Raw genomic sequence first — 26161 nt, 5'->3', positions numbered from 1 at the left:
AGGACATTGCTGTGTGTTATCGTGGTATATATGAACATATATATCAGTTGCGGCTGTTTGCAATGCATAAAGATGGCATGAGACGTGGCCATGGCTGATATTGTGAACCCAAGCTTGTTTGTCTGTTTTTTTTACTTGGTTTGCCCCTTCCCTTGTCATTTTTGCAGATCAACATATTGCATTGACCCATCGCCAATCTCAATATACTACTTTCAGAACCACACAGTATGATCTTCTTAATCACTTATCTGTTATTGCTCGTCGTTCTTGTTTCCGCCAGAGGATGCAATCTTGTCACAAACTTAACCTGCACCTCTGGAGCGCATATCATAGTTGTCAGAGGTAGTCTCGAGCCCCAGGGGCCTGGCATCATCGGAGTTGTCGCCCAGCATATCTCGAGCAAGATTCCCAACTCGGACATAAGTGCTCTCGAGTATCCAGCCATCTACGACCCCTACAAACCGTCTCAGACTGAAGGCGTCAGAGCTCTTACCAAAGTGGTTAAACTGTATGCTGCACTCTGTCCTAAAACAAAGATGATTATTCTCAGGATTTCTCAGGTAGTTCAACTGTGCTGCCTTCTATGATAAATATATGACTGAATAATAATAGGGGGCTCATATAACCGCTGATGTTATGTGTGGTACAAGTTCAGTCGGTTTCCCAGCTACAAAACCACAGCCTCGCAACATCGCCAACAAAAGTAAGTGAAACGATCAGCCCACAAAGCTTGGAATTCTCGATTTTCTCATTTCTTTGTAACTGGTTGCCGCTATTGTCTTGATGGGCGATCCGAGTACTACAAAGGGACAGGCCTTTCACGTTAGGAGCAGCAAGGGTGATAGTTTAAGTCAGCAGTAGATATCTCGGGTTAAGATAGCAAGTGCTGACTCGAATCGACAGATATTCCCTCGTCAAAAACCGAATGGATGCCGATACGTCTCTGGCAAGACCATGTCTTTCTGTGAGGCTGGAGGCCATGACCTGAGCACTCATATGAGATACGTGTCAACGTATGGACAAACGGCTGCTGATTTTGCTGTTTCCATGTTCCATCTTGCCTAGTTAGCGTCCTTTGATTATGTCGACTCAAATCTACTTCTTATGTCCCATGTCACTTGGCTCAATCTAGATTGCTATCTATCCCTGCCAAGAGATAGACAAGCAAACAAACAAAGCCATGACCAAGCCTCGACCCAACAAAACCGTTAAGATGATTGAACAAGCAGGTTTTGCACAATCAAAGGATCCATTCTATATATTCCAAGACCTGTTACATGGTGGATTTAAACTAGACATGCAGTCACGTCTTTCGGATTCGCAAAATAAACTCAACTGGGATATAGACTACAACGCTAATCATGCTCGGCAGAACCGTCTAATCTAACGTCCACCACGAGAGCCTTTCCTCTACTAGACAGTATACATTATAGCCGCATATTCTCCACGAGGCTTTTATATAAACAGATGGAAAAGAGTCCCGATACAGACAAAGGTCCGAAAAGCCCATATCGGCTTGATCGGAACTACCCCAGACCTTGACCCTGTCGACCATTAACTATGGATATCTGCCGTCTCCAGCGCAGGTGCAAGCTCGCAACATTTGACGTTCAAGTACTAGGCTCGTTTACTTTCTTTGCTTTTTTGGTTCCGAGCGTTCGATCGTGTGGGTCTGATGCTACCACGATTTAACTGGTAGGCAACTTACATCGAATATCGTGGGATAACTGAAAGTGAATTACATGGTGTTGGCACTGTTGAGCAAGTGGCAGCAAGAATCTATAAATCTTTGTTCCTCGTTCTCTTATAGTTCTTTTTTTTATGTGCTCTCCATCCCTACAATATCGGCTCCGAATCACCGCAGCTCGTCAAGATCAAACTAGCCATCCCGGTAGGCTATTTATTTCCTCCTTTTGCTCCCGAAATAAATTCATCCTCTAACTTCTTTCCAAAGGCTTTCACAGATACCGAGTACGACGCAAACATGATCGCTTTCACTCTCCTTCTGAGCTTCCTCGTGGCTCTCGTCGCCGCCGAACCGACCACATGCGCCAAAGGAGCCCATGTCATCGTAGCTCGCGGCAGTCTTGAGCCCCAGGGTCCTGGCGCCATGGGCGAACTGGCCGAGAAAGTCCTCAAGCTTGTCCCCGGATCTGACATGGAAGCTCTTGTGTACCCTGCCCTGTATAACGAGTACCTCGACTCTCAGCCCGTGGGTGTTCGCACCTTGACTTCTGTCATCCAGGCCTATGTGAAGAACTGCCCCAAGACCCAGCTGGTTCTCATGGGATACTCTCAGGTAAGACTCGAGACACAATGGCCTCTTAAATCTACCTTCTGACTTTCTTCCAGGGTGCTCATGTCATCATGGACACCATCTGCGGTGCAAGCTCTACCGGATTCCCTGCCACCTTGCCCCAGCCTTCCTTCGTCACCGACAAGAGTAAGAGAAAGTCGATGCCATTTTATGACTCTGCATAACTAACTTCTGGTAGTTTCTTCTGTCATCCTCTTGGGCGACCCAAGTCTCACAGAAGGCCAGACCTTCCATGTCGGAACTAGCGTTGGCAGCGGAGTAAGTCATCAAAGAAGAAAGCGACACTCGTCACAATCAACTAACATTTTCCTCAGATGTTCCCTCGTAACCTCCCGGCCGGCTGCGACAGCATCGCCAAAAAGACAGTTTCGGTCTGCGACAAGGGCGACCCCTTCTGCGAAGCTGGTGGCAAGGATCTCAGCGTGCATCTGGGCTACATTCCCGTCTGGGGAGACTATGTAGTCAAGGAGTCTGTTAAGCTGGCAAAGGCGTTCATCAAAAAGGCCAAGGCCTGCTAATGGATATGATTTCACGAATTTTCTTGGTTCGGAATCCGCCAAATAGGTGGCCAGAACATTTATACTCCTAGGATAGGAAGATAGGAAACAATCAGAATCTTGGAATGAGGTTTTGAATGAGCAACATAAGACGTGAGAGCATGGTGCAAATAAGTAACAGTACAATGCACAAGTAATGTCGCATTGCGACCTTGTCGGGCAGTATTTTTTCGCGCTCAGTTGAGTGATCCATTGTGTATTTTCCCAATTACTAACACAACAGTTAAACGGTTAACCAAATCATGAGCATGTGCCGCTCGTAAGGCCTAGTGAGTCTAAATGGTGCAAGGATGAGTTAAATATGTAAGATAGATTTTCGCTTACATGCTAGGGCTAGTTAGTTCACAATCCCCGGCAGTTCTCTGTCGTGTAAGTGAATAGCAATAAAAGCATTTAGAGAGCATACGTCACTTATATTTATTTAACTTGAGTCGCGATGTAATTCTGGGTGGGAGAAAGTAGTTGGTATTCGCTCGTGGCATAAGCCCATGGTGACCCTAAGGGCCGCCCGCTCAAACTCATACATTGTAATCGTCGTAGATCTGATCTATCACTCTATTTACATTCTTCTTCATCGCGTCGTCCAGAGTCCCAGTCCTGTCCGCTCATTAAACCATAAGACATTAAAGAAATCTAGGGTATCATCCGTCTCCCATTTACCAAAAGGACCAGATTCCGTTTCGAGTTCCAGCCCCCCATTACCATTCATTACCATTCAACCATCCGTTCTTAAACTCCAAAAAATAATAATCGCATGTCGCTCGCTCGTCCCCGGCAAAAAAAAAAGATCCCCTCCTCATCAATATAATTCGTCATCGGGGATCCTCCATCCGGCTTTCGCAAATAAAGGCACCACTTCAGGATAGGCCAGCGAAAAGGGTACCCAGAAGCGCTCTTGGATGAGGTGAGGGATCCTCTCGGGCCTGAGCATGTGCTCAGTCATCCTGCACTGGATGATTCTGTTGAGAATCCACACCATCTCATTTGCGAGATTCTCCTGGCGGTCCTGGTCTGAGTGCTTGAGTTCGTTCACGTACGTTCTGGCCAGCTCATCGGCCAGACCCGCTAACGAAAGCATCGAGACGGCTGAGTTGCCGACTTTTAAGACGTGCATCTCCTCGAAATCGTAAGGGAACCTGACGCGGATCTGACGTAGCATGCCGTCGCTCGTCGAGACTCCCCAGATGTCGTGTCTTTTTGGCATAGGGAGCATGCCCAGCGCTTTCGCCCAGCATTTCTGGTTCTCGCGCGTGTGCTCTGGGCATAGCATGCTCACTTTATATGGCCTCGCGTCGTAGCCATAGTAGACCATGGCGGCCATGCCGCTTACGGCGTAGGGGATGTGGCTGAAGCGAAGCGCTATCATGTCGATTACTTCACATACGGCCTCGTAGTTCATTGAGCGGTCGTCCAAAATGATGATGGCTTCGTTGCTCCCTGTTCTATCCGCAAGCGCAAACGGGTAGAGTATTTCATCTGGTGCAGATGCGGGTTTCTGGACTTGCCTTCCGTCTTGCTGCAGGGGTATTGGCGTCCGGTATGGAGACTGGTGTTGTGGGGGACGTTGACGTGGAACCACAGGCAGAGGGTTCTCAAGGTCAGGCCTATTAACTCTTCGAGCTTGTGTTAGACCGCCTGACGCCTGACGAACCTCCTGACTCTGATTCTGACTCTGACCCTGACCCTGACTCTTATAATGATAATTTCCTTGCTGCTGCCCTCGCGTTCCAAGGTTGTAATCATTTCGTGCCTTGCAATGACATGGTGTTTGTTGAGGATACTTTTTGCTTCTTCTGGAATGCTTTTTTTGTTTCTGTTTCTGTTTCTGTTTCTCATAGTCAGAATCTTTCATTGCCAGAGAGAAACATTCGCTAAAGAGCGAGCGCAGAGACGAACGGAAACCCATTTTCACAACGGCTTCGCTGAGACGTTTTCTGCGACTCTTTTTCTCTTTATCGACGGGGAATCAGTGACTTACCAATTACTACAGACCTGCTGATAGAATGGATATTTTGGTTCGATTCGTAAAATGTTGTTGACGGATAAGTGCTTCGTGGTGGAGTGTCGTCTTTGTTCGTGTAAAAACAAAATGGATAATAGCAGTATGCGATTTTTGACTACTAACAAAGTTGAGATAAGACAAGGAAAAGAAAGGAATCGCGCGAGTGTCATTTTTTGCTCTTATATAGACGAGAGCGCCTTGTTCACACCTGCTCCTACGAGATGGAGAACAAGTGCATGGTCACAACGTTCAACAAACAAAGCAGATGCTCGAAACCAACACCACCCACAGTTGGGCTGCACAATAGCCTTAACCTCACTCACATGAACGGCACAACAAGGAACATATGCGGAGTTAATGTCATGCATGCAAATACGATGCTAACCTTGTGTGCAATAATTCGTGACATGGCTAGGTCTATATCGTCCGTCCCGCCCGCCAACGCCAATTAATCGTACAAGTCCATCCCGTGGCCTCGCTATGTATCCCTGTGAACTAGGTGCCCGCTTCCGCTCGCTCATAACTCCTCCTCCACATCCATCTCCTCACCATTCACTTGTCCCTTAGACCCTGCTGGCGTCTCCCTTTTGGGCATGGTCGCCTCCCTGTCGATCATTTGTCTCGACACGGAAACAATGTTGTCCTCGATGAGCTCCTGGCCAACATCTTCGAGATGCTTCTTGGGATCCAACTTGCCCACATATCGAGTCTTAAGCTGATCTTTGGTCAACTCAGTCTCCTCCTTCACACGCTTCTCGTAGCCGTCCGCCAATGTAACCAGCTGTTGCAGTCGGTCCTTGTTCTTGCAACCCTCATGCCGGAAATCATTCATCTCCAGAGCCTCGGTCCACACATGCTTGTGCAGATTCATGAGCATGTTCTCCTCGAGAGCCGTCTTGCGGTAGTCGATGCCGATTGAGTAGTAGTGTCGATTCAAGCCGTGGATAAGAGCTTGAATTGAGGGTTTGTTGAGATGGCCCAAGTTGCTTGTGCTTTGTCGTGGCTCTTGCCCAAGCATCAAAAGCTGGGGGTTGATGAGTCGGAAAGCGTCAATGACGACTTTTCCCTTGACGGACTGGATGGGGTCGATGACGACAGCTACGGCACGGGGGTTCAATTGCTCGAATGATTGTTGAGTGTTGATATCAACCGATGAAAGCCAGCAACCGAAACCAGGATGCGAGTGGTACCATCCGACAACCGACTCGGGTCTGTTGAGAAAGGTTAGCTAAAGAATAACAGAAAGTCGACCATCACTTAACGCACCTTCCTGTCTGTCGAAGCATATCCATCATCTTCGTCTGGAAAACAGGGTCGACGGCCTCGACACTGACACCGGTACCACTCTGGGGCATGGCAAACACATCCATAACCTTGACGGTAAAGTCGTCCACGAACTCGCCGAGCATCAGACCCATGACTTCCATAGGCACACCTGCGCGGCCGTGTCGAAGCATTTTGAGGAGGGCGAGGGAGGAGATGTAAACAGTTTCGGAGTTGTCGATCAGGTTTGTATTATCCTGTGCCCAATAAGAGTCAGTCCATGGTCTTGGAGGTAAGAAAACCCCCCACGGGAGCTTCAATCAGTGGGATCATAGCTTACAGTTCCATGAGCAGCTCCTCCTAGGCCCATACCGCCGTTGCCAAGTAAACTCCTGAATCGCTCCATGATATCGACTAGGTTCAAAGTGTACAGGTGATATGCGCGTAAGTTAATTCGTCAAAAGGAGTTCAGGAGTGGGTGTAGATGTGATTGTTGGTGGTGATGGAGGGTGTTGCTATGATCGGAGCTTGGTAGAAGGCTATTGACGTTGACGCCAGCCCGGCAGCCTGGGAGCCACAGCTCGTAGCTTAGTCACGTCACGTGTAGACCTGAGCTTCCTGTGGCAGTACAGCAGTCTCATGCGAGGGGGGGCTACAGTTGCGGCTAAGCCAATTTAGATAGGAACGGTCTAACATTAATCCTTGTAAATGGGCACTCTAATGGAGCTCCGACATGGGCTTTGCCAACGCTCTGTCTATGGTATGTACTTGCTACTAACTTACACTCAAGGCTGCTTCCAGAAAACAACTTCTGCTTCATACACCAAAACTACCTACCCTTCACGTCTCGATCGAACATGCTGAGCTCTCTCTGAGCCGGTTAAGCTTCATACGTTTTTAAACAGGTTTTCGCTGTTCCACGCATATTCGACTTGACCCTTTTCTTCCCACCCATTTCCCGAGATTCGCGACACCCTCAGTAACCGCAATCATGGGCGACGACATTCGTGTTGAGCTCGGCTCAGTCGCGCTCAATGCCTCATCGCCCAAGAAGGTTGCTTACTTTTACGATTCTGACATTGGTAACTATGCCTACGTTACTGGTCATCCCATGAAGCCTCATCGCATTCGGCTGGCGCATAGCTTGATCATGCAGTACAACCTGTACCAGAAGATGGAGATTTACGTGGGTCTACTCCTAATTAGCATTTGATTCCGCGCATACTTCTGCTATGAACTTGTGCTAACATTCCTGAAGCGCGCGAAACCTGCGACCCGAGGCGAAATGACCCAATTTCACACGGACGACTACATCGACTTCCTCCAAAAAGTCACGCCAGACAATATGGACAGCTTCATGAGGGAGCAAGGAAAATACAACGTCGGAGATGATTGCCCTGTATTCGACGGTCTCTTCGAGTTTTGTGGTATCAGTGCGGGCGGTAGCATGGAGGGCGCTGCACGACTCAACCGCCAAAAGTGCGACATCGCCATCAATTGGGCTGGTGGTCTGCATCACGCCAAGAAATGCGAAGCCAGTGGTTTCTGCTACGTCAACGGTATGTTTTATCATTCACGCGAAACAACACTGTCTAACAATCTCTAGATATCGTTCTCGGCATCCTCGAGCTCCTCCGATTCAAAAAGCGGGTCCTCTACATCGATATCGACGTCCATCACGGTGATGGTGTTGAGGAAGCCTTCTATACCACCGACCGTGTCATGACTGTTTCTTTCCACAAGTATGGCGAGTACTTCCCTGGTACTGGTGAGCTGAGGGATACTGGTATTGGCCAAGGAAAGAATTACGCTGTGAATTTCCCTCTTCGAGATGGTATCACCGATGCGTCGTACCGCTCAATCTTCCAGCCTGTCATTGAGAATGTCATGAAGTATTACCAGCCCGAGGCTGTTGTTCTTCAGTGTGGTGGTGACAGTCTTTCAGGTGATAGACTGGGTTGTTTCAACTTGAGTATGGATGGCCACGCCAACTGCGTGAACTTTGTCAAGAGTTTTAACCTCCCTACCCTTGTTCTCGGTGGAGGTGGCTACACAATGCGAAATGTCGCGCGCACATGGGCATTTGAAACTGGTGTTCTTGTCGGCAAGGAGATGGACCGAACATTGCCGTACAATGAATACTACGAAGTAAGTTGCTTGGATGTGGTTTGATGAACAGTCACTAACACAAAGTAGTACTATGCTCCTGACTTTGAGCTGAACGTCCGATCCTCAAACATGGAGAACTCCAACAGCCGAGAATATCTCGAGAAGATAACTTCATCAGTCATTGATAATCTCCGACAAACTGGGCCCGCGCCATCAGTGCAACTGCAGGACGTCCCACGAAAACCTTTCGGCGGCATGACCGACGAGGAGGAAGCTGAGCTGGATGATCTCGATGAGGACGAGAACAAGGATGTCCGTATGACGGAACACCGCTGGGACAAGCACGTTGAACATGACAACGAGTTCGAAGCCAGCGACGATGACGAGATGGCTCGCGTCAATGGTGCTACTCGCCAGAACGGCAACAAGCGCAGCTTTACTGATTACCGCAAGGGAGAAATGGATGTCGATAACCCCGACGCCCCCCCTGCTAAAGCCCCCAATGGTGCTTCTAATGATGAGGCTGCCGAGGAACACACTGGCGAGGACGGACACGATGTGAACGACGATACTATCGATGACATTTCGGCTCCCGATCAGCCTGAGAAAGATCAACCAGAGAAAGCGACCGAAACCCCTACTGAGAATGCGAAGGAACCCGAGCCATCAAAGGTTGATGGAGATGGCGATGTGGGTATGGAGGACTCAGCAGTCGAAGAGACAACCATCAAGAAGGAGGATGTTGAGCCTGAAGCACCCGAAGCACCCACTGAACCTTCAGCGCCAACAGAAAAGTCTGCACAGGACGAGCCGGCTGCCGAAGCGGCGGCTGCCGACGCTGCTACTACAAAACCAGTCCCAGAGCCGACACCTGCCGAAAAGCCTGCAGAGTCAACCGAGAAAGCTCAAAGCGAACAGCCTGCCGATGCTATGGACGTTGACACGGAGAAAGATAAGCCAGAGCAACCCAAGGAGAAGAGCAAGAGCCCAGCAAACTAGGAGTTGCCAGGGAATAAGCAACTCGTCTGGATTATATAGGCATTTTCATGTTACAACAAAAGCTCATGCCACACTTGTTGTCTCGTACACACAGCTGGGCCTTGAGTTTTGAACGGATGGGCACGCTGTACTAAGCGACGATAAGATGTGGTCTGCAGTTCAGGCGTTGCAGGCGTAGGATTACATATGGTACGAAGGGAGACGCATTATAGTGAAAACATGGACGGCTGGTATTTGGCTGGGCCATGGATGACAGGAATGCTATCTCTTATTACGAGTTTCTCTATTTTAGGTTCACATCATAGCGAAAAGAACTAATTTATACCAGTCATTTTGCACGTTGATAGTATAGTGGGACATAATTGTGGTTTTATTACAGGCTACGGCAAACGCATGCTGTTACCCTCCAATTTGATACATGCCACACTTACTTCCCAGTGTCAAGAATGATGTTCGAGCTAGTTGACAATCTTGCAGCACTTTTGCGAATGATGAGTACTGACTTGTTCATCATATGAGTCGCCTCATCCGCGCTTAGTTGAAGGCTCCTGGGGCGGAGCAACACTAGTTGGCGGCATTCCACTGGAATGTTGAAGAGAGCGTAATCGAGCCTCTGCTTGGTTCCAGGGGCTGTATTCGCACAGAAAGCGCTGGCGCTCACATTCTATAGCGTGTGAAGCAAGTTCCGGGGTCAAACGTGCTAACCGAAGAAGTCTGGCCGATACCTCATTTGTGATACCATTATTCCGAGGCTCCAAGGCTGCGACTTGGGCTGTTGTTTCTTCGGGTGAAATGTTGTCAGTTTTGGCATCTTTGTTCGTTGGAGTTGTAAAGCAGTAATCCTCGAAGAGGGCGTCCAATTCTTGCTCAATAGCTTGTTTTTCAGCGGCAGTCAGCATTTTGGTTGATTTTATACCGAAAATGTTGTTGAAGGGGTCACTGATCGTGTGTGGTCTTTGAGCAAGGTGGTGGTGTTTCCTTTGCTGTTTGCGCGTTGCTTTGCAGGTGCTGTTTGATAAGGGAAGACCTAAACACCTTGAAGAAAGATAGTTATGCCCTTTATATACCTGCCCATCTCTTATCAAAGTTATGAACGCGCGTGGCATAGGCTGTGAGTGTCAGTGTTGTATTTGGTTAACTTTTGCGCATAAACTTAACCTTCGTGATATTGTACCATGAGGCAATAATCCGCACATAAGCACGAAAGTTGCCTGAATATCTATCGAAGTATACTATATATAGTAAACCCAACAAAACCGTATTATTTCTTATGTTCATACCACTTTTCGTTGGGTTGAAATTCCGCTTATATGTTTATTTACATGGATATTGTGGTTAGCTGAACAACCTAGATATAGGCTAAGCGATACCAGAGTTCTGTATATTAACTTTCAAAGAAACTGAATATATGTCCCGTAGTATATTACTATTCTTAAGTAATTTAAGTAGATAATACTGTTTTTATAGAGAAAGACTACTAAAGGGTAATCACTACTCGACTTCTAGCGTAAAATAAGCGTTTGCTCTTTTACGGTCTGTAGTATTAAGATGAATTGCCTAAGTTTAGTCTTTTTTGGTGATTCTTACAACTTTAAAAGTTTAATACTGACTTATTCCCTCGCTCTATGGCTAAGAGTCATGTCAGTAAACTCAAAGAAACAAACTTGTTCGTAGTAGGCAACACAAAAGCAATACATGCTCTACAGAAAGCTACCATTGTTTTCCCCTTGGAAAACCTCCACAGGAACACACTTGAATCAACCATCGAGTATCAGAATGCCAAGCTGTCAGCCAACTTGCCCAGATATGCCCCAGATTAAAGTCTAATAAGTATAGTAGACTGAATTACCAATATCTTTCCTTTTTCTTCTGGTATCGTGAGACCCTCAAGTCTAGGGTGAGGACACACTGAAGACAGTAGGGGACCGTAGACTGATAAGATCCCCCACTTTCCGCCTTATTCTACTCGGCTTATTGAATGAATTAGTAGCAGGGTAGGGGACGAGGTACATTGAATTTAGCGTCGACTGCGGGGAGCCGAAAAATAATTATTTCCAACCTAACCGCCTCTACTCGAGAAGAAGTCCATCCCACCATCGTCATATTTAACACTCTCACAAACGCTCGCTCGCCACTCCCCATATCATGTCAATATAGCATCGATTTTTTACTAGTTAGTCAACTACCTAGTCTTAAACATCAGGGAATTCCCTCTTTCGATATCTTCCACTGGACGACGCATCCCTCTCTTGACTCACTCGCAATGCCGACCCCCGCGCCCACCGAGGGCGACGCCGCGGTGGCCAAGCTCGGTGTCTGGAAAGAGGCCCTTTACGAACGATGTCGCGAGTCTGGGACAGACATGTTCTCCCAGGATGACCTTATGCGCCTCGATGTCATTCCCAACCGCGATCTTATGCTGCTTGCCCGCGTCGTCCAGTCTCTTACCGATGACAAGCTTTTCATCACCATGCGCGAGGCCTCTGGCCAAGTGCTATGGAAATGGCGCGACTCCCAGGAAGCTCACAAGTACGTAACCCAAATTCTACGACAACTTTGGAGTGTATGGCTGACAATTGATCGCTAGGTACAAGCAATGCTCGACCGACGAACAGGTCATGGTCTACTCTCTTATCGACGATTCGGGCGGCGACGGTATCTGGTCCCAGACGCTCCAGAAGCGCCTCAACATGCACGACTCGGTCCTCAAGAATGCCTTGAAACAACTACAGGCCAAGGGACTCATCGCACCCTTCAAAAATGTCGAGCACCCCAACAAGAAGATGTTCATCAAGGCCTCCATACGGCCCAGCGATCGCGCCACAGGTGGCCCGTGGTATACCGACCAGAACCTCGACGAGGCCTTTATAGACGAGCTACAGCGTGTCGTATTTGATTTTATAAAGCGTCAGAGCAGCTACCACAGCACGCACGGAGGTGGTGCCGCGCGGACGCAGGTCCCCAAGAAGGGTGTTGTCAAGGGTGGCGTGGACAAAGGCAAGAAGCGCGATGCTAGTCACATGGACGAGCCCCCTGCCAAAGTACCCAAGATGTCTCCGACGACTACCGTCAAGAAGGACGCACTCCTTCCTCTCCCTGCTGGCTACACAGGCTATCCGACCGTTCGCGACATCGCACGTCTGCTATCGGCGAGCGGTATTACTCACAACACGATCCTCTCCGAACACGATGTGCAGAAGCTTGTAGATGTTCTAGTTTGGGACAATCTTGTTGAGTCAGTCAAGGTGGCTGGAAAGATAGGTTTTCGCGTTTCTCGTGTCGCGAAGCAATCCCTGGAGAGCTGGGCTGGCCGAGATGACCCTACAGGCCGTGAGGGCGGCCCGGAATCCTTCGTGAGCGCCTTTACAGAAGCCCCCTGTGGACGTTGCCCAGTGTTTGAGATATGTGAGGAAGGGGGTCCCGTAGGCCCCAGTAATTGCGAGTACTTCAAGAGGTGGCTGGGCGTTGAATAGATTACGAGATATTTTGCACCTGGGACCATGAAGGAAACCGAATCAGTTTTATTCAAAGAATGGAGTTATGGCATGGAAGTGGGCATTTATTTGTTTTTAGGGAAAAGATAGCAACGGCGTAGTAGGACAAGCGATGGCTGTGTAGTATTCAGCTGGGCGCAGCGATTCTCTACTGTCTTTAGGCAGACCAGCATCTGTATATAAGCGACGCTTCGGAACCAAGACGTTCATATCAATATCACGAGTTTGTTTCAAGCGCAGCTTTGGGTTTATTGGTTCACATTGTTCAATAGCTAGATGCTTTTACTAGCCTGTGACTAACTAGCTTCATGTCGCCAGCCCTCAAGCGAGGTTTTGTTGTGCAATCCCAAATTCCCGCTCACCACGTCGTACAGTTTGAGCTGTTTACAGCTCACCGGACTTGACGATCTTGGGCTTCTCCTGGTACTGGATGGCACCGCTGCCGGAGCCAGTAGCTTCAAGGGCCTTGACGATGTTCAGGGACTCTTCATCAGCGACCTCACCGAAGACAACGTGGCGACCGTTGAGCCAAGAGGTGACGACGGTGGTGACGAAGAACTGGGAACCGTTGCTGTAACAGTGTCAATTAGTGCAATCAAAGCGAAAAGGCTTAGGAGGTGCTTACGTGTTAGGGCCGGCGTTGGCCATGGAGAGCAGACCGGGCTTGTCGTGCTTCAAGGTGAAGTTCTCGTCAGCGAACTTCTCACCGTAGATGGACTTGCCACCAGTGCCCTTGGACATGTTAGCAATTGTTAATCAATTGAGAATGTAAACGATAACGTACGTTGCCACGGGTGAAGTCACCACCCTGAAGCATGAAGTCAGGGATGATTCGGTGGAAAGAAGAGCCCTCGTAGCCGAAACCCTTCTCGCCAGTGCAGAGAGCGCGGAAGTTCTCAGCGGTCTTGGGGACCACATCGTCGAAGAGGTTGAAGTTAATGCGACCGGACTGCTCTAGAGGAGGAACAGAAGTTAGTTTTGACGAAACAGCTGTGGTGGGGTACAGATGCGATTGAGGGTTAAGGGTAGACAGAGTATGCCGAGTGTTCGAGTGTCAAAGACCACAAACATCGCGGCAATCCCATGCACGGGATCAACGATAGACAATGAGAAGCCGAAGCTATATTCCATTGACCAAGGTAGGCAAAAGGGGATGGCACCGTGAGGAAATCAAAGCTTACTCTGGACAGTGGAGGTGGCCTTGCCGTTCTGCATGACGGGACCCTGCCAGGTGATATCGAAGAAACTATTTAACGGTCAGAGATGGTTCTATGAACGCGATGCTCAGTGTAGGGAAACTTACACCTTGTTACCCATGACTGCGGATGTAGCTGAGAAAAATCTAATAGATCTGATTGTGTTGGAGAGTTGAGGAAGAGAAGAAGAAGTTCTCGCGGCAGAGAAGCAGGTATGGCGGGGTAGGAGGGGCTTGAAGAGGGAGGGTCTCATTTTGGGCAAGCTAGAGGGGCAAAACGTTAGCGCGAGGCCGTGTGAACCAATGGAAGCACGCAGAAGAGGGGTATTGATCACGTGAAGCAATCGGAATAGCTTGCTCTCTCTATTTTGCCTGCTGAGCAACCCCCAAAGCTTGCGACTTTTCCCATGAGGTCACCGTGGCTATGGCCTGTGGGGCAGGGAAGCTTCTCCTGATGATGAATGATGATGAATGCCCCTTGTTCAATGAGACCAAACAAGTATTCAATCCTGGGCTTCAATGTTTTGACCGCCATTGCTAGCTACTGCTAGTAGATGGGTGCATTGATCAGAGCAAGACCGAGCCACACTGGCTTGGCTTGAGTTGTGGACTCAATGGCTAATTCTCCAAGCTTCAACGGGGCTCCCAATTGAGTTGATGGAGGTTGCCCGGCCACGCACGCTGAGCTGAACTCTTTGGCTTGTTTGCAGACCGTTGAGCAACAACAGGAACCGACGCAACGAGTCAGTGGCCCGATGTCCGAAGTGCAGCAGACTTTTGCTTAAGGATCACGCCCATTGGAGAGGGGCAAGGGGGCATGGTCACGCCAGTGGGTTCTCGACATTGCATGGGCCCTTCCCACCTCAAGTCTCATCCAGTCCATTGACCCGTGGGCAACAGTGACCATTATAAACAGCCAGGACAGGAAGCGCAGGGGGAAACAGAGCAGGATGGACAAAGGCGAGAAGAGACCGACAATACCGGCGTTGGTCCGGTCAGACAGATAACCTTTCCAAGATCCCAATTGGGGTCACAATAGTTTGGCATTGGCCCAGAAAAAGTGCTCAAATGTCTAATGTTTGCTTGGAAGGCGTCTTGCTTCTTTTTTGCAGCTTGATAAAAGGCCAGCAGAGAGCTTTTGGTGGTGAAACAAAGGCAAATATGGCATTGAAAAGAACTGAGCTCGTACGTACCTTGAACACTGATATACTCGGGAGAACAGACGATGTATAATTTGGGCAGATACAATTACAGCGAGTTGATGAACGTGCTGAGGTTGGTCTGTTAGACTGATCTCGAGAAGGGAAGGTAAAAGTTTGGGCCAACCTGACGTCTGGTATTCTAGCTCCCTGTTCGGGCCTGAAGTCTAAGGTTGTATAGCGGGTACTCCAGGCCGGACGCTTAAAGTGCTTTGGCATGATGGTTACGTTTTTTGGCTCAACAACAATCAATGAACAACAGAGACAGATGGAGCAGAAAATCAACAACTAATCTTCATTGGAAAACGCTTGCCTAGTTAATTATCATACTAGTAGTTGCATACTAAACAAGACATAACAATATACTCGAATCTAGTACTGTTCTCAGTTCTATTAATGTCAATCACGTGATCAGCCATGATCCATGCTGACATTGGGCTCTGGGAAATGTCCAAGTGTCCACCATGGCCGTAGTGTAACAAGGGGCATCTTTAAACTCTAGATATCCTATTCCAATCCATTGAAACTCCCCGAGAGCATCATTCGAAGCTCTGCGTTACTTGCGCCAATCATCTCATCTACCTGCTGGCTTCTTCTTGGACTAATTCAATATGGATATGAACGATATCAAGAACACGGTTTCCAACCTGACCTTGTATGACCTCAAGGCAGGCTTCCGGAAGGCCCAGAATGGTACCTCCCTTGGTGACCTTGTCTGATATGCCCGATCGTTACTGACGCGGTACCCAGCTGTCATGAACTTTACCGAGATGGAGGCCAAGGTTGGTTAAGCTCTGCGCGACAACTGTGGTAGAGACACAGTCAACTCACCCATGTTTAGGTGCGCGAGGCCACGAACAACGAGCCATGGGGTGCTTCATCTACCCTGATGCAAGAGATCGCAAACGGAACATTTAACTAGTACGGCACGTCGAGCCATTATTAAAGTTTAGCTACTGACTATGAGCCAGCCAAACCCTCAACGAGATCATGCCCATGATCTACCGTCGCTTCACCGAGAAGGCTGCTGAGGAATGGCGCCAAATCTACAAGGCTCTTCAATTGCTCGAATTTCTCATCAAGCACGGCTCTGAACGTGTAATTGATGATGCTAGAGGACACATTTCTCTTCTCAAGATGCTTCGCCAATTTCACTTTATCGACCAGAACGGAAAGGACCAGGGTATCAACGTGCGCAACCGAGCCAAGGAGCTGGCCGACCTACTTAGCGATGTGGATCGTATTCGAACCGAGCGCAAGAAAGCGCGTGCGACCAAGAACAAATATACCGGTGTTGAGGGTGGCGCAACCTTTGGCGGCGGCTTCTCGAGCGGCAGCTCTGGTCGTTATGGCGGCTTTGGTAGCGAGAGCGCTGGTTATGGTGGAGGCAGCGGCAGCGGCAGCGGCCCTGGCAACTTTGGCGGATACTCTGGCGGTGTCTATGGTGATGGTGGCGGTTTTGGTGGTGAGACTGATGACTGGCGAGGAGATGGCGCTGCTAGCAGAGGGGAACGCTTCGAAGAATACGATGAGTTTGACGAGGGCGAGCGACCTTCTGCCAGTTCGTCGAGGGCTGCTGCCAAGCGACCAGAGCGCGCTCCTGCTAAGAAGGCTGCTGCCGAGCCACCCAAGAAGAAGGAACCCGAAGTTGATCTCTTCTCCTTTGATGACCCTGCGCCAGCATCTTCTGCAGCTCCTTCAGCCTCGAACAGTTCTGGCTTTGCTGCCCTGGCCCCTAGCAATGCTGCCGCTCCTGCGCAAGCCGACGACGATGACGAGTTCGATGACTTCCAATCAGCTACACCTGCTCAGGCCGCACCAATGCAAAGCCCTGCCGTGACATCGATGGCTTCTTCGACTGCTCAGTTTGTAGCTCCTCAGCCTCAGTCTGCCCCCCAACAGGCTGATATTAGCCAAATGGTCAGCATGGCATCGATCTCGCCCGCACCGAGTGCCTCAGGCACTCCAGGAGCAAACTACTCTGCGTTCAGCATTCCTGCTGCTCCCGCGGCACAGGCCCCTAAGCCTGCCGGCTTCCAATCTGGTCCCAACTACTTCAGTCCTGTTCAGGCACAGGCATCCAAGCCCACAACGTCTGCCTTTTCTGGCATGGGCACTTCCAATGCTGCTCCCAGCACTCCCACTACCATGGCCAACATGAAGCCCGTTACTAGCTCCTCAGCCAAGCCAGCTGCTGCTGGCGGAGACGCCTTTGGAGCTCTATGGGGCAAGGCCAGTGTTGGTGTCAAGAAGCCTGAGACGCCTAAGGCTGGACCCGCACTGGGCCAGCTCGCCAAGGAGAAGAGCAGTGCTGGAATCTGGGGTGCACCGGCAGCTGGATCCTCCAGTGGCAGTGCTCCTCCCAAGACTGGTGGCTCTGCTATGGATGACCTCCTGGGCTAAGCTAACCCAATAGTCTAGTCGACATGTTTAAGCATAAGTGGATTATAAGCTGGGATCGAGATTCGATGCATTAAAGTCATGTTTAGTTGGTGGCCTTGAGAATGTACAGAATAATCAGCAACGGGGCAGCATGTTTGTTTTCATGATAGGATCCTAGATAGGCGTCTGGCGCAACAAAATGAACTGGCATGTCATGTCGTTCTATTTTCAACCGATTTGACCATGCGATCGGCCCTGTGGAGAGGCCAGCATTAGATCGATATGTCGCACGTAAGCTGTATGTGTGTGTGTATCAGGTGAAGACTAACCAACAATGGTTCCACGGCGATCATTGAACAACAAAGATCAGGTCAAAAACCAGTATTAAAGCCCATCGATCCTGGGCCGGATCTGTTGCCGTTGCAGTAGGACAACAATCCCAGAATAACCAGCAACGATGGACTCACCCAAGCAATCTCGCCCTATATGCGGCCGCTCCCTAAAACAAAAGAGAGCCTCATCCGGACCAACGAACCGCTCTTCCCTAAGAACGCCTCTCATCCAATCGTGACCTTGTCGGTATATCTTGAAACACCAACCGCCCTTTACCTGCGCGCCTATCCGAAAACACCCCTGCACGATTAAGCGCCGCCACGACGTTGAGCTTCTGAAGCCTCATTGGTCAAGGAACCATACGCCCAAGACTTGGAAAAGAGAGTTTGTATCATGTTGTTTAATTGTCAGGGTTGACTTGGTCATCTATGGTATAGTGAGAAGCGCGATGGAGACGCGGCTGGCCGTCGGCGGCTGCTGTAATTGGAAAATTGACTAGCCAAGGTAACTGTTCAATGCCTTGTCATGGTTACGGTTACGGTCTTTGTTATTATTGTATCCTAGGGCAGTTTTGTTGACAATGAGATGTGTATAAAGACATTGGGTTTCTGGCGTTTGGAAGTTTCTCTTTCTCTTCATCAAACCACTCACTCAAACAAACACAACAATCTCTTTTCCTTTTTTCCTTGTCTCTCTTATTTCCTTATTTCCTTTGTCCTCTACCTTGTTTGGTCTTGGGTTCTTTCTTCATCAAAAACTATCATCACGAGCAGACGATTTCTTTAACGATTTCTTTTCTCTCTTTTCTTATATAAAAATCTCTCGCCTCTTTGTAAGGGCGGGCCATAACTTGGACAAGATATCTTCCCCATCCCCCTCTATTCCTTTCTACTCCAAGCATCTACCTCTGCGCACAGCCGGCTCGTTGCGCCCCAGTCTATCTCTAAACACACAAGCAAACTCCAAATCCAAGATGCAGCCTGCTCTCGGAGCCCTCGGGCACACCTGGACTGCCATGCGAGCCATGGAGTTTATCTCGCTCATTACGATCATTGGGTTGACATCTAACTTTATTGCTGAGATGGTTGGTGCTGATTATGCGGCGCCCTCTGCTCTGATCGGAACCCTAGTTGTTGTAAGTCTTCCCATATAGAATTGGTGGAGTGGTTGCGGAGTTACTTACACATCACAGTCAATTTTCGCAACATTGTACATTGCCATCTCTTACATCCTCTACTGGGATGGCATGCTCCCTCTTCTGCTTGCCACAGGCGCTGATGTGATGCTTCTCGTCGCCTGCATCGTTGTGGCATGCACTGTTGGCAAGCCCGTCAGCTATCTCGCATGCCCCAAGTTCCCCTCTGATGGCAACACAGCCAACTTCATCAACTCACTCTTCCATAATGTCTATCACTCTCGTGGAAACGTCTTTGCATGGGTTGACCCTGATAAGGCTTCATGCTACCAGCTTAAGTCCGTCTGGGGACTTAGCATCGCCCTATGTGTTCTTTTCTCCTTCTCCGCCATTACTTCGGGATGCTTGTGGAAGCGAACAAAGAGCACTTCTCGTCCCGCTCCCAAGGACATTGAGGGTTGAAGGTGCGGCCGTGAGGGGCAGGTCAACAATGCTTTGGGCATCAGTCAAGGACCGCCTATGATGTCCCAGAACCGAAGTCTGGGCACCATGGCTATGGCGAAGCGGTTCGATAGCGACTCTTCTGATGCTGAGAGCGTACGCCAGCCGTGGTGTCCCCCGCCCCCCACGGCGCCTGTCCGAGTTAAGAGGAAGGAAGTTGCAAAGCCTGTGCTGCATCTTCCTCCTTTGCCTCCAGTTCCCGTATCGCCGGGACGCATGAATGATGATTCACCGAAGAGCCCTCTCGAAAGAATCTGGTCAAAACGTAAGACCATTATTGAGCGAGTTGAGGGCTGGTGGGATCTTGATCTGCTTGAGAAGCGGCAGACACTCTTTGGAGGAAAAAGGATTTAAACGATAATGGTGCTTATGGGATATAATAGATTGGACGCTTTGCTTTGTTTTGAGATCGAGGAAACAATGTGTTGGTATACACAGGGGTAATGTCTACTGGTTAGATCGACTATTAAAAATGAATAAAAATGAGATCGGGGTTTGAACATTGATTGTTCAACTATTAAACAACAGCATTCCCAGTTTTTGTGACGAATGGTATTTGAGATTGTTAATCACGAAAGGCCGACTAACTCGGGTACCAAAAAGTGCCAGATACTTGGAGAAAGTTGCCGATGAAGCATCGAAACGACTCCGGCTCTTTTATAGGCACAGTTGGTGGGCCAAATGAAGAACGAACAAGATTATGTGGCAGGTAGGAAATATAGATATAAATCAGCCCGACGTATTGGATCCCAATATTCGAGGTCAACAACCATGCTGTTAACCCATCCTAGCTGCCCGCCGTATGTGCTCCCAAAAAACTCTCGCGCTTATTGATACAGAAACAGTTGTGCTCCTCCATGGCCGGATCGACAAGTTAGTCTCAGGGGTATCAGATCAGTAAAACTCCATGGCCAAGCACCTGCATGCACTTGGCCACATCCCAACTTTCATCAATCTGATCACGCTTAGACCAGACCTTTTCCATAATCTCCAGTGCCTCTCTGATGGTACCAAACACACTGATGGGTCCCAGATCCTCCACCATCGCTCGATACGAGTCCTCATCTTCTGGAGGCGAAAGACACCCGGCTATACAGAAGGGCCAGACCAGGGTTCTGAGGCAGGTGTTGGATGGGAGTGTTGTCAAGAGGTGCGTCATGCGGCGAACGGAACACTGGATTTCGGGACAGGAAGGCTGCCAGCCGGAAATGACAACCTGGAGGTATGTAAGGGCGGCTTGTAGCCAGATCATGTTGTTGGCTGCGAGAGCAGGGGCTTGCTTTGTGTTGATATCCTGGTTATGCATGGGACTTGCGACTACACTCATGAGAGGATTGTACATGGGGCCAGGCATCTGGGCTTGTGCCTCAATGACACTCAACCCTCCCCTGATAGCACCCTCCAGCACTTTGCCTCGCTGAACAAGCTCGTTGATAGACAGAGAGTTGGATCTCTTTTGCTCCTTCTTCCAGGAGTCCAACGTAGAAATATCGCCGATGATCTGGATGACCCAGTTGTGGAGACCGACATACTCTTCCATGAAGAGTGACCCTGAGATGCGAACCTCTTGTGGCGCGACATGAGCCTTACAGCTGGGCATGATGATTTCCTGGTACTTCTGAAGACGAGGCGCCTGTTCGAGCGTGATGCTGGACATGACATCGATGTAAAGGACGTTGGCTGTGAAGAAACGAAGCGCGGCTTGGTTTGTACTGAAGGGTCGACGGACGCCCATCTCAGGAGGCGGCCAACGGTAGCTGTAAAGAGCTTCTAGCGTTTCCTTCCAATGTTCGGGCTGGGGAAGGATTTGCTGAAACATGGTGATAGCGGCATCGAGATGCATCTTCCAATGGTCTTTGTTGCTAGTCGATACTTCGAAGATGAGCATTTGTAAGATGGCCTGAAGGACAAGAAGTCTGTCTCGAGCACCAGCGCATGATACCTTGTGGTTGACTGCTGTCATCTCGCGCTGTAATTCTCTTAAGCCCATCTCAAGCTGCGACTGTAACTGATGGACCATGCGGTTTGTACACTCGACGTGCTCTATCTCTCCATTGGCCATGACAATACCAAAGAAATATGATGTGAGTGAGATGACTGTGTGCCAAACAGACTTATTGCTCTGCAAGACGTCCAATACCCAGCCACGACCACCGGCGAGGATTGGCGGGCGATAGAAAGGAAAAAGATGAGGAAAGACATAGTCGAGGTAGATCATGACGAAATGGATCTCGGTGCTAGCCCCGGTTGAACTGCTGGAGTCTTCGCGAGGGACTGCAAAGTGACTGTGCCAGGGCATATCGGGAGGAGATGCGCCGCTGGTGTTGCTAGATGCTGGTGTTGATCCAAACTCATGGCCGGAGGCAGGATCTGTGTCGGATGCAGCGGCCATGGCAGGATCGTGAGATTGCTGCTGCTGCTGCTGAGAGTTTTGAGTCTGAAGTGTGACATTCCGAGTGCCAGTCTCGAGCATCTCCATATATTTACGATCGCGACGTTGACTGGCTTGCTTCTTCACCTGGGCCTTGATCTTCTCAGCCATGGCTTTTTGCTGCTCTGCACCGTCCATCCATTCTGGTTTCTCATCGTTGAAGTAACAAGTGATCTCTAGAGCGCTGCAGGAATCGCAGACTGGACGCTTCTCATCGCACTTTTTGCGACGAAGGCGACAAGTCCAACAGCCAGCGTTGGAGCGCACTTTGGAAGACATGAGATGGCGAAACATGGTGATAGGGAACAAGGGAATGCTCCCTTGAGCTAGGACAGACGTTTATGGTATACAAGGTATTAATAATGATTAAGTTTCGTATTATCACGATAAGTTCCAAATTGATGAAGGATGAGAGTTGGGTTGGCGCAAGGGGAGTTCGTCTAGATTGGGTTAGTAGCGATCCCCCATGTTCGGATCGACAAGTTGAGGCCAATCGAAACTGGAGCTCTTCAAGGGTCTTGGCTAGCCAATTTGTCAGCCTATACATTAATAGCATATAATATCAGTGTTTCAGTAGACTCATAAGCACATAGTCAAGAAGGCCATGTTAAACGGAGTTAGCCGGTCGATATTCCACCAAAGTGTCAACCATTACATCCTGGTTGGTTTCTAGTAGTTATGCTTATCCGTCACTTGATGAATTCGATGTTGAATTGCGTTAATTACTCGACAGTCAAAAGATGACAGCTAGGGAGACAAGAAAGCATACTAGACGAAGCGAGCACCAAGATACATAGTTCCAAGTTCGCCTTTAGCTTGACAACCGTGACACTTGTAATTGAAGATAGTTGTAGCATATGAAGGAAAGAAAGGGCCATAGTAACTCAGACGAAGACATCTGTACACAGGACATGACTCTCGTGACAACTTCTGTCGGAACTAAATTAGACAAACTTTACCAAAATCCGTACTCGAACTAGTCCTTTGTAACTCCTTCTCAACCACAGCAAACTGTAGCCTCCTTGGAAGCACTTGTACCGCCGGAAGGACTCAATGTCTCCCATTGGAAGATAAAAGCTCCCAGATAAGCACCTATAAAGATGCAAATGATGAAGTAGCCGTTGTAGTACATGGCCAACAGCATGACAAAGTAAGCCACAGCAAACTGCATCATGTGCAAGAGAGCCCGGATAGCCTGCTGCCAAACATTGGGTCGGAAAGGGGGTACGGGATTGTCGCAACTGACAACGGCGGTGTTGCCTTCTTTACCATTGAAGGAGCCAGGCCGGCCAGCAGCGGTCGACTCTGCAAACTTGGCGGCGTGCTGGCGGAGGAGGTAGCGATCCCATTCTTTGACCGAGCGGCGGAGAAGTTCGAGGGACATGACGAGGAGGATGACGCCAATGCAGGAGCCAGCGAACATTCCCTTGGAAGTAACGCGCCATGATTCGGCGATGAAGCAGGAGTCGACGGTGTTCCAGTTCCAAAGCATCTGTAGGAAGTGCCTGTTAGCCGTGATCTTGAAGTGCCTGCCGAGGAAAGGTAGCAGCGTAGACTTACAGAGATCTTGCATCCACCCATCATGCCGCCATGGTCCATGGCCATCGAGGTAGAAGCAGCAGGCATATCCATCGTCATGGTGGCAGTTTCTGACATACCAGTCATATGCATATCGTGATCCATTGTCGAAGCTGTGTTGGAGGTTGTCTTGGGCGGCGTTGACGGTATCAGTCGATGGGTGAGACAAAGACAAGGGATGCCTTTGATTCGGGATGCGTAGATGAAAAGACACGGAAGGAGATGTCCAGATAGAACAAATCAGACAGTGTAAACCTAACAAAAGTGCCAAAGTCTAAAATATGTTAACCCAGGAACGAAAAGAAAAGGGCAGCCTCAGTGTTATTTCTACCTTTTCCACTTTCCGCACCCCCAATGAACTCTATCCATTATCGTGCTATTAGACATAGATGAGTTGATTTTTCCGTGTAATTATCAGACGATGGTTTAGCTTTGCGAATGTTTGAGCAAGTTTTCATGGGCTGAGGATTTTAGTGCAGGGGTGTTGAATGTGCTCCGATTTTGCGGTCCATCGTGTCAGAGAAAGAGGCGTTCTTATCTTGTGGAAATAGGGCCAAGGACATGGATGTGAACTTGTTATCTACAAACTACCCGTAGGCAGCTTAGTTGATTACTCTATTCCAACGTTTGTCCTTGTCTTTGTGTGGTGGAATTATGCCACGTCCATGTCATTGGAGGCTGGTGATCCACCAGATGATCCAGCCCAACAGTGATCTATCATCTGGGCTAGAAATCACAAGGGATCAAAATTAATAGCATATACTACTATATAACTCACAGTGGAATGCCCAATTTAATGTTGGTGTGAATTCCATCTCAGACTAGGGATCATGTATAATAATGGCACACTTGGCAGAGCTTACGTTTGATATTCTCACTAGAATCCGAACTCCAATAGGATAGAATAAAGTCGGCAGCGATTTAAAATTAACTTTACATGAGAAACCACAGGTCTGAAAGTGTTGACAGGCAGAAGATCCGATCGTCGGCAACATCTGCCCCTCGCGGCCGTGCCCCTGATTTCCATAGACCATCGTAACTATTCCACCACGTTCCACCCAACCCTCGTAGCACGTAGAGACGCACATGGCAGATATACGGGAGCCTAAAATACCGGTTGTTTGTTTTGCTTTGGACGTGCAGCCAGTTTTGATTTTGAAATCGTCGAGTGTTTGTGTGCCTCGCATGCCTGCCCTACCCTACCAAGTTTGCCACAAGTAGACTCAAAGAAAACAGAATTACCTGTACACACCTTTTCGCCCAGTAGAATGGGTGATTAATTCATGCAAGGATGGTTAAACAAATGCCCTGGAAAGAATTTTGGCTGGGAAACCCCACCCTTGCTAGCTGGACTGCATCCTCGTCTCCAGGTAACTAGCAGTCACAACACTGCCAAATTGTACGCGCCGAGTGACTTCGATTTAATATTCGAAAAGCTAGGATTACGGTGCGAGCCCGAAATGTGGTGCTCATGTAGAAATTAAAACATTCACATAAAAGATGGTCAAGTGTGTGCAGAGTGTTGTCTCTTGATCTACTGCATCTGTTGATGTCCCGTCCTCCATGAAATTCATAAAAGCAATCGCCCGCTTGTTGTACAGGAAAACCAGTGAGTCAAATCCATAAGGAGTCTGTCCTTAATGCCAACCCAAACGTGAAGTGAACATGATTACAAAGAATTACCACCAGACCTCTGCTCTTCATTCTCTCCGTCTTGATCCAACCTCCGTCCATCTCCAAGTCCTAGATCCTGTTTCTGTCGAATAAGGGTAAGAGCGTAGTGGTGGCGAGTGGCATAGGTTTAGATATCCTTGGGAGCAGGACCAGCAACGACAGGGTCGGTATCCTGCTTGGCCTGGGCACCAGCCTCGACCTTAGGGTCGACGGCAGCACCATCGGTGGCAGGGGGTGTACTCTCAGCAGTAGAGGTACCATCGGTGACGGCAGATCCATCAGGGATGGGCAGACCTCGGAAGATAGCGACAGCATCGAGGTTAGGACGACCACCTCGGGTAGAAGCAAAACAGCTGGTGACAACGGGATCGGTCACGGGTAGGTTGTTGGGAAGAGGGTGATCCTGGGAATCAATGGGGTTTCCCTTGCTGTCCACACGACGAACGTCATAACTGTTGAGCCGTCAGCCACTTCTACCGACGAGACGTTGTGAGAGGCGATGGGGATAAGCTTACGGATGGGAGATTTGTCCAAGCTCGAGAGCTTCATGGGCACTTCCGGCCTCCTCCTTCTTCTTGAAGAAGTGGATGATAAGCTGAACAAGGCCGCACATCTTGAATCGTGATCGAGTTGTTGATTTAATCTGGATCTTGGGCATCTGTGAGATACCGAAGACTGAAAGAAGAAACAAACAAAATGAACAACGACTTACCTTTGAGAGAGATATGAATCGTAGCTGAAGAGCAAGTTTGAACTCGAATCGGAAGCGATTTGTGTTACTTGTTTGTGCGGATCGATGCAGATCAAACGATGTGACGATGGTGAAAGGAAGTCTTGCTGGGCGGGGAAGAAATGTGGGAATTTATACCCGTCAGGAGGGTGGGAGTGATTGCGATTTTGACGGGCGTTGGGGACCAAACAGTAGGACTATCTGTTGCCTGGTTCAGCAGCGTTGCTGGCCGATTCTTGTATATCAATGTAGGGGGTATGGG

At 49.0% G+C, this 26161-nt stretch overlaps 13 protein-coding genes across 13 annotated transcripts, besides 1 other annotated feature; 6 read left to right on the top strand and 7 right to left on the bottom strand.

Moving 5' to 3' along the window:
• Window positions 1-227: 227 nt before the first annotated feature.
• FPSE_09231 (uncharacterized protein) lies at window positions 228-1065 on the top strand (the record flags this gene model as incomplete). Its single annotated transcript, XM_009262348.1, has 3 exons — window positions 228-560; window positions 613-703; window positions 881-1065. The coding sequence occupies 3 exons, from the start codon at window positions 228-230 to the stop codon at window positions 1063-1065; spliced, it is 609 nt and encodes a 202-aa protein (XP_009260623.1).
• Window positions 1066-1984: 919 nt separating this feature from the next.
• On the top strand, window positions 1985-2835 carry FPSE_09232 (uncharacterized protein; the record flags this gene model as incomplete). The annotated part of the gene is made up of 4 exons (XM_009262349.1): window positions 1985-2299; window positions 2353-2443; window positions 2496-2575; window positions 2632-2835. The coding sequence occupies 4 exons, from the start codon at window positions 1985-1987 to the stop codon at window positions 2833-2835; spliced, it is 690 nt and encodes a 229-aa protein (XP_009260624.1).
• Window positions 2836-3673: 838 nt separating this feature from the next.
• On the bottom strand, window positions 3674-4780 carry FPSE_09233 (uncharacterized protein; the record flags this gene model as incomplete). Its single annotated transcript, XM_009262350.1, has 1 exon — window positions 3674-4780. One exon carries the CDS (start codon window positions 4778-4780, stop codon window positions 3674-3676), a length of 1107 nt encoding a protein of 368 aa, XP_009260625.1.
• Window positions 4679-4705: a microsatellite.
• Window positions 4781-5393: 613 nt separating the features above from the next.
• FPSE_09234 (uncharacterized protein) lies at window positions 5394-6545 on the bottom strand (the record flags this gene model as incomplete). Its single annotated transcript, XM_009262351.1, has 3 exons — window positions 5394-6087; window positions 6143-6396; window positions 6480-6545. 3 exons carry the CDS (start codon window positions 6543-6545, stop codon window positions 5394-5396), a joined length of 1014 nt encoding a protein of 337 aa, XP_009260626.1.
• Window positions 6546-7130: 585 nt separating this feature from the next.
• On the top strand, window positions 7131-9247 carry FPSE_09235 (uncharacterized protein; the record flags this gene model as incomplete). Its single annotated transcript, XM_009262352.1, has 4 exons — window positions 7131-7325; window positions 7398-7698; window positions 7746-8287; window positions 8336-9247. The coding sequence occupies 4 exons, from the start codon at window positions 7131-7133 to the stop codon at window positions 9245-9247; spliced, it is 1950 nt and encodes a 649-aa protein (XP_009260627.1).
• Window positions 9248-9771: 524 nt separating this feature from the next.
• FPSE_09236 (uncharacterized protein) lies at window positions 9772-10146 on the bottom strand (the record flags this gene model as incomplete). Its single annotated transcript, XM_009262353.1, has 1 exon — window positions 9772-10146. The coding sequence occupies one exon, from the start codon at window positions 10144-10146 to the stop codon at window positions 9772-9774; it is 375 nt and encodes a 124-aa protein (XP_009260628.1).
• A 1364-nt stretch (window positions 10147-11510) lies between these two features.
• On the top strand, window positions 11511-12720 carry FPSE_09237 (uncharacterized protein; the record flags this gene model as incomplete). The annotated part of the gene is made up of 2 exons (XM_009262354.1): window positions 11511-11776; window positions 11835-12720. 2 exons carry the CDS (start codon window positions 11511-11513, stop codon window positions 12718-12720), a joined length of 1152 nt encoding a protein of 383 aa, XP_009260629.1.
• A 405-nt stretch (window positions 12721-13125) lies between these two features.
• FPSE_09238 (uncharacterized protein) lies at window positions 13126-14190 on the bottom strand (the record flags this gene model as incomplete). The annotated part of the gene is made up of 5 exons (XM_009262355.1): window positions 13126-13312; window positions 13367-13473; window positions 13526-13695; window positions 13923-13987; window positions 14045-14190. 5 exons carry the CDS (start codon window positions 14188-14190, stop codon window positions 13126-13128), a joined length of 675 nt encoding a protein of 224 aa, XP_009260630.1.
• Window positions 14191-15746: 1556 nt separating this feature from the next.
• On the top strand, window positions 15747-17538 carry FPSE_09239 (uncharacterized protein; the record flags this gene model as incomplete). The annotated part of the gene is made up of 4 exons (XM_009262356.1): window positions 15747-15828; window positions 15886-15917; window positions 15977-16056; window positions 16107-17538. The coding sequence occupies 4 exons, from the start codon at window positions 15747-15749 to the stop codon at window positions 17536-17538; spliced, it is 1626 nt and encodes a 541-aa protein (XP_009260631.1).
• A 1285-nt stretch (window positions 17539-18823) lies between these two features.
• FPSE_09240 (uncharacterized protein) lies at window positions 18824-19840 on the top strand (the record flags this gene model as incomplete). Its single annotated transcript, XM_009262357.1, has 3 exons — window positions 18824-18985; window positions 19043-19442; window positions 19497-19840. The coding sequence occupies 3 exons, from the start codon at window positions 18824-18826 to the stop codon at window positions 19838-19840; spliced, it is 906 nt and encodes a 301-aa protein (XP_009260632.1).
• A 535-nt stretch (window positions 19841-20375) lies between these two features.
• FPSE_09241 (uncharacterized protein) lies at window positions 20376-22211 on the bottom strand (the record flags this gene model as incomplete). Its single annotated transcript, XM_009262358.1, has 1 exon — window positions 20376-22211. The coding sequence occupies one exon, from the start codon at window positions 22209-22211 to the stop codon at window positions 20376-20378; it is 1836 nt and encodes a 611-aa protein (XP_009260633.1).
• A 703-nt stretch (window positions 22212-22914) lies between these two features.
• FPSE_09242 (uncharacterized protein) lies at window positions 22915-23555 on the bottom strand (the record flags this gene model as incomplete). The annotated part of the gene is made up of 2 exons (XM_009262359.1): window positions 22915-23409; window positions 23478-23555. 2 exons carry the CDS (start codon window positions 23553-23555, stop codon window positions 22915-22917), a joined length of 573 nt encoding a protein of 190 aa, XP_009260634.1.
• Window positions 23556-25296: 1741 nt separating this feature from the next.
• On the bottom strand, window positions 25297-25782 carry FPSE_09243 (uncharacterized protein; the record flags this gene model as incomplete). The annotated part of the gene is made up of 2 exons (XM_009262360.1): window positions 25297-25621; window positions 25685-25782. The coding sequence occupies 2 exons, from the start codon at window positions 25780-25782 to the stop codon at window positions 25297-25299; spliced, it is 423 nt and encodes a 140-aa protein (XP_009260635.1).
• Window positions 25783-26161: the final 379 nt, after the last annotated feature.

Source organism: Fusarium pseudograminearum, chromosome 1 (assembly GCF_000303195.2).
Source record: "Fusarium pseudograminearum CS3096 chromosome 1, whole genome shotgun sequence".
Lineage (NCBI taxonomy): Eukaryota > Fungi > Ascomycota > Sordariomycetes > Hypocreales > Nectriaceae > Fusarium > Fusarium pseudograminearum.
The sequence above is the reverse complement of the archived record's forward strand: the minus strand, read 5'-3'. Positions and strand labels throughout refer to the sequence as shown.